At 41.1% G+C, this 6,372-nt stretch overlaps 1 protein-coding gene and 1 long non-coding RNA gene across 3 annotated transcripts in view; one reads left to right on the top strand and one right to left on the bottom strand.

Annotated features, from left to right (window-relative positions):
- Positions 1–8: 8 nt before the first annotated feature.
- Positions 9–6,372, top strand: part of LOC102249540 — a 12,066-nt gene continuing 5,702 nt past the window's right edge. The window contains exons 1-2 of the long non-coding RNA XR_313940.2: positions 9–81; positions 3,319–3,414. This is a non-coding gene — a long non-coding RNA (uncharacterized LOC102249540). The remainder of the gene's footprint in view (positions 82–3,318; positions 3,415–6,372) is intronic.
- The window catches only part of ORC1 (origin recognition complex, subunit 1), a 24,153-nt gene continuing 20,627 nt past the window's right edge, over positions 2,847–6,372 (bottom strand). For both annotated transcript variants that reach the window (XM_014544787.1, XM_014544788.1), the window contains 3 exons: positions 5,413–5,579; positions 4,968–5,055; positions 2,847–3,498 (listed from right to left, as the gene is read on the bottom strand). In XM_014544787.1, the coding sequence (XP_014400273.1) occupies positions 3,304–3,498; positions 4,968–5,055; positions 5,413–5,579 (450 nt within the window). In that variant the 3' untranslated portion in view covers positions 2,847–3,303. The remainder of the gene's footprint in view (positions 3,499–4,967; positions 5,056–5,412; positions 5,580–6,372) is intronic.

The following is a 6,372-nucleotide window of genomic DNA, read 5'->3' as shown; positions in this document are numbered from 1 at the left end:
GGGTGGAGTTCTGGGCGCGCCGGCAGCGCGAGGCTAGTTTTGCGGGCGGGTCCGGGGAGCCAAGCAGCCTGCACAAATGCGGTGGGTGCGACACCTGCCCTCGCTCCATTGCACCTTCCCCACCAAGTCGCCTCCTGGGCGGCTCCCAGGCGCACGCTCACCTCACGGCCTTGCTCTGCCCTCTCGCGTGGGTCCGGGCTGGCGCGGACCCCACCCAAGGGGAGGGCTTCTCTGCTTGCCACCTTCTTGGTGTCCTTTGAGCTTCTCCAGCAAAATTGGGGGCGCACCATATGTTTTTTAAAAGTATTTTTATTGATTTCAGAGGGGAAGGGAGAGGGAGAGAGAGGTAGAAAGATCAATGATGAGAATCCTTGATCAGCTGCCTCCTGCACGCCCCGCACTGGGGATGGAGCCCACAACCCGGGCATGTGCCCTGATTGGGAATTCAACCCTGACCTCCTGGTTCATAGGTGGATGCTCAACCACTGAGCCACGCCTGCCAGGCCATATTTTTAAACATTTAGTAACTGTACCTTTTCCAGTCAGAAAGTGGGTTAAATATTTAAGATATGACCGGCAGTGGGTGTTCACTGCACCTCTTCATGACGTTTAACACCAAGTTCTTACTCCCCTACTCTGCAGGGCAATGAAATGGGGGTGGTAAGAGGCATTACAGAGCATCTTCCATCTAAAACAAACCTTGCAACTCACTCCTGCATATCTCAACTTTTAAATTATGTTTTGTAGTTAGTGATTGGAAGAATCTTTCATTTTCCTTGGACAAAGAGCTTTTCCATCTCCTATTGCTTTTGGTTGGTTGCCCAAAGAGACTGACCTTAGCAGTGTAAAACTGAAGTTTCATTCCAATTTTTGTCATTAAATATAATAAAACTAGAGGCCCAGTGCACGGATTTGTGCACCAGTGGGGTGCCTTGGCCTGGCCTGTGCCTTCTCACAATCTGGGACCCCTTGGGGGATGTTGAACGCCAGTTTCGGCCCAATCCCCGCAGGCCAGGCAGAGGGCCCCCCACTCGTGCACGAATCTGTGCACCAGGCCTCTAGTATGCAGCATATAAGATCTTTGGTTAATCTCTTCCCGCCCTACCCCCTGAGATTCATCAGTCTGTCCCATGTTTCCATGCCTGTGCACTGAGCATCTGCCCTCTTGTGGTCAGTGCACATCATAGCTACCAGTTGAACAGTCGCTTAGGCTTTTATATATAGATATTTAATATATCCTCAAAGGTATACAGTATTTCACATTTGCTAGAATGCAACCTCCACTGTTCTCTAAGTTATCCCTAGTGTCTAAAGCAATGCATTGTACATAGTAGGCATTCAATAAAAATGGTTCCTATTCCTGGTGTGAATTAACATGAGCACCAATCACTCACAAGTTTAAGAAAAAACAGCACAATAATACAGTTGAAACCACTTATACACCTATCATGGTGCAAGACTTTCCTAAAGAGCTACCTACACTCCTGAGTTATTCTTGAGCATTTCTTTCTATTTCTACTATGTATATATACGCCCTTAAATAATCCATATCTTTTTGCAAGCTTTAACATTATATCATTGACATCACTGCATATATTCTTCAACTTCTTTGTCTGCTCAACTCTATTTGTAAGCTTCATCCACATTGACACTTGCAATTTATCTAATTATTTTTCATTTCTGTATGGCATTTCATAGTATGAAAATAATATACTTTTCCAATGGCTTGCCATTATAGTATTATGAACATTCTTGTATACAACTCCTAGGGTACACGTGTTTTCCTGGGGTATATACCTACGAGTGGAATTGCTGCCTCATAGGATTTCCGCATTTTCCAGACTAAATACCAAATTATCTACAAAGTATTTAATCCAGTTTATACTCCCATCAGTGGGGCATTTGGATTCCAATTGTTCCATATCACCATTGACAGGTTTTCTAGTAGATGTGAAAAGGTTTTGACTTGCAGGCCTCTTTTACTATGTTTCCATTTTGTTGATCATTCCGGTTTCTTAGTCTGTGGATTATTTATTTACCATTTTCCCTTTTTTAAAATTATGCAATTCTTTTATAAAATTCACGAATTGTATAATTCTTTAAAATATTCTGACTGATCCTCAGTCCATTATGTGCAGTTATAAATATGTATATACACCTATGTAAGCTTTTTCTGAACTATGATAATTAGTTTCAGATATTTCATCATGATTCTAATATTCTCCTACACTATCACTCACAAAATTTAAGCTTTACATCATACTTATTAACTAATATTACTGTAGCCCACAATGTATGTAATTATTTGCATCTCTTAAATATACAACCCAATGAAGACTCACAGTACAGTTAGCTCTCATTTCTCTATTTTCCTTTAGTTTAGAATAATTCCTCCATTTTGTTTGTCTTTTGTAATATTGACATTTTTAAAAAGGTAAAGTTGCTTTGTAGAATATTTTCTCCTCAACTTGATTTAGCTGATAATTTTCTCATCAAATGTCTGATTGGTCAGACATTCTGGCAGGACTAGTATAACATGGATGATGTGTATTTCTCATGAGGAAGCTTTAGATGTCAGTTTGTCCCATTGTTGGTTTCCAAATAAATATTAGAATTAACTTGCAAAGTTATACAAAAAAACCCTGCCAAGATTTTGATTGGAATTTATTTCTATTTAGAGGTTAATTACATCTCTTTATTCCTAGATACCTTATATTTTCTGTGCCATCTAAGTCTTTTTCATTTAAAGATTTGTTTTTATGATATATGGTACCTTTTTAAAATGTACATTTTCTAGCTATTCATTGCTAGGGATTCTTTATTACTGATATTACTTCCAGCATTTCTTTTTTGTAAACTAAGTTTGTTTTATTCACATTGCTCAAAAGTTAAGATACATGACATACAGTGAAAGTCTTTTTCTAACTCCTGATCATAGCCATCCATTTCTTTCCCAGGGGCACCCAATATAACCAATTTCTTACATATTTTCCCCAGACTATTTTACACCAATACAAGTGATTGTGTGCAGATATTGATATACATGGCATGTTACCATTAAATAAATGGTGGGGCTACTAACAGAAATAAAAGTCAGAGGGAGGGTTTATTTGGTTTTATAACCTGATGTTTGTAATGACTATAAATTTCCCAAACACTCTGAAAAAAGCAAATTATTTAAAAGAAAATTCCAAACTACATGGTAGTTATTTCCCTTCATTATATTTTGCCACAAAAATTCCATGTGCTTAGAAAAATAAAATCATGTTCTTTAAAATCAGCTGTCCTTCCTTGTGAAGCTCTTCACTCTTCTTTCAGGGCGTACAGCACATCACCCTGGCTGACGTTGAGCCGCACGCGAAGGAGCAGGTCATTCCTGCTGGGTTCCACAAGGAGGAGGCGGCAGGAGCCCAGGTGAGAGCATACTGCCATGGTCTCTGACATGGTGGGGTATGGGAGCCCCTCCATCCTGCACAGTTCCACGTGCTGCCTGTATACCTAGAAACAAAAAGCAAATCTGAGGTCAGCTGCCGGGAAGGTTAAGAGAGGAAAGGTCGTCCTGGGTCTGTATCTGATCATGTATTTCTTCTTTTAGAGAAAGCAGATACTTCTTGACCAGGATATTTAATGCCTCGGAAGGCATCAAAGGCTGTCCCAGTGGGGGCACAAATGAAGGGCAGAATGCAGTACTATCTTCAGAATCTGAGGATAGCAGGTCTGAATCCTGGTTCTAGCAAATACCTAAATATGACACCCTGGGCAGGTTATCTCGCTTTTTGAGCTTCAGTTTTATCTATTAAATGTATTATAATATCTCTTGAATTAATGGATATAAAATGTCTAGTACTGAAATTGTTACACCAAGAGTTCTGGTATCCAGGGGCTGAGAATTCCATAATGGAGATTGTCATAATTCAAGTCAAATTTTGCTATAAGGTATTTTCCTAAGCAGACACAGTGTACAGGTACCAAGGCATGACCCTTGGAAAAGCACAGAGGCACAGAGACAATACTGAATAAAGAGGCAAAAGGTAGCTGGAAACAGATTCCGACCCTAAAGCCCCAAGTGAGTCAGGCAAGTCTGTAGTAATTTCTGGGCAGTCTTCTAACTATAAGTCCAACCCTCATTCCCACCCCCACTCCCACCCCCTACCCCCCATCAATACTGGGAGCTTGTCAGAAGCAGGGATATTAACCAATTCAGATGGGGGTTCCTGGTTCACAGCACAGTTAATGGCACATTGCAGATGTTCAGAAAATGTTTACATACTAAAATGAAAGTCACTGCAGAAGAGCTGTTTCAGGCTCTAGAAGGAGAATAATGGGCAAAATATGACCAGTAACTAAATGTTTAAAAAGGAATGTAAAGAAGTAAAGGAAAGCTGAAAGGAAGAAGTAGCTGGAAGGAAAATGTTTTTCTGAATGTCTAAAACATGCTTATACACAGAGGTACACACTCCCAGGTACACACACACACACACACACACACACACCTTTGATAGTTCACCTTCTAAGGGAGCCATTGCCTGTGGACACTGGTTTTAAATAAACCACTAAGGCATGAGACCTCAGGCTTCCTTTTACTGATATTGAAATGATGCTCAAAGACGGTTTGGATTGACCTTTGTGATTTTAAACATGGCTCATTCTGAAAGCGTCGCCCCCATTACACCACATAAGCTGTATTAGGGCAGTGACTTTTGATTGTTCATCTTTGAACCTCCCATCCTAGAACAGTATCTGGCACATAGTAAACCTTTAATCTAATATGTAGAAGCCAGTTGCTAAAGTTCTCCTCATGCAACTAAATAAAAATATCACATAAAAATAGGTGCTGGTTTGATATTCCTTAGCATTACCAGGTTACCACAAAATAGACAAACTATCACACAGTGATTGAAATTCCCACATATTTTAACAGCACCAGACCAAAATCTAGATGGATTTTCAAAAAGGAGATTGACCACCTGTTGAAATGTTGCTTCCTCCAGTCCCGATCGACGGAATTCTGCAAGGATCGCTCTCAGGAAGCTCTGTTCCATAACAGAGGAATTTCTTAAAGAAAATGAAGACATGTGAATTCTCAGTGTGGCTGCACCAACACCAAGAGGATAGCTGGATAAAGCTTTTCTGCATTATTAGAAAAAAATGGGGACTACTTCCTCCTATATTATTTGGGAAGGGGTCAGCCTACCCTCCCAGAGTCTTAAAATGATATAATAAATGCCACTTTGGAAGTAAGGAAACCCAGCAACTACATCTGGAAGGGTACCAGCACCCCGTGTCTATGCCCTTAAGAAAAAAGACAGCGTCTTCAGTAAATCAGAAAAACAGGCTTCCACAGCCTTCCCACCGTGGCCTTCAGGCGGTCTTTCAAAGAAGGCTCAAGGGCAGGAAGCAGAAGCATCTTACTTGATGGCAGTGATGTACGCTGATGAAAACATCTCATCCACAGCTTTCAGCAAGTGGGCCACCGTGACCTGGCCAGGGGAGCCGGGCTTCTGGCAGGACTCACAGATCTCGGTGGCACGCCTGCAGATGTCCAGGCAGCGTCGTGCATCTCCAGAGAGGGCTGCTACCTACAAGAGGGATCATTTTATTCCTTGAGTCCCCTTGCCATGTCAACCAACAGATTTTGTGTTCAGCTAAATAAAAAAAAGGCGTTGCTGAGAATGGACTTAAGCTTGAAGTTAAGTACTTAGTCCTAGTTGGGAACCTGGAGGAAGCCCAGATATAAATGATCACATTGTTAACGTGTTGGTTAGCAATGGGGATACGCTCTTGAGAAATGCTTCATGAGGCATTTCATTGCTGTGCAAACATCCAAATGCATTTACACAAACCTACATGGTGTAGCCTTTTTATAAGTAGAAAGAATACACCTAAAATAATGATGACTAGTATAGTAACAGTCTCTTATTATCAAGTATTGTGTATGTACATAATTGTATGTGCTGTACGTTTATACAGCTGACAGCAGGTTTGTTTACAACAGTATCAGCACAAACACCCGAGCAATGTGTTATGCTACGACATTACAATGGCTATGACATCACAAGGCTATAGGGATTTTTCAGCTCCATGGGTCCACCGTTGTATATGCGGTCCTTCATTGGCCAAAATGTCATCATGCAGCACATAACTTTTACTGTGCCTGGGACTCTTCCCTGAGTCCAAACCTTTGTCTTGGTTTTACAGATAACTCCAAAGTAGGAAAGGCAGAAATCCATAGCTTTATTTAATATTAGGGAAATGAAATCTATAAGAGACCGGTGCCCCACAATCACACTGACACATCTGAAAACACAAGGGTTCTCATTTCTTGCCTAGAGAGAAATATGCCCCCAGAAGCAGCCAGCCAAGGGGAAGAGG

Source organism: Myotis brandtii, unplaced genomic scaffold, assembly GCF_000412655.1.
Source record: "Myotis brandtii unplaced genomic scaffold, ASM41265v1 scaffold382, whole genome shotgun sequence".
NCBI classification, from domain to species: domain Eukaryota; kingdom Metazoa; phylum Chordata; class Mammalia; order Chiroptera; family Vespertilionidae; genus Myotis; species Myotis brandtii.
This window is presented reverse-complemented; position numbering and strand designations above follow the sequence as displayed.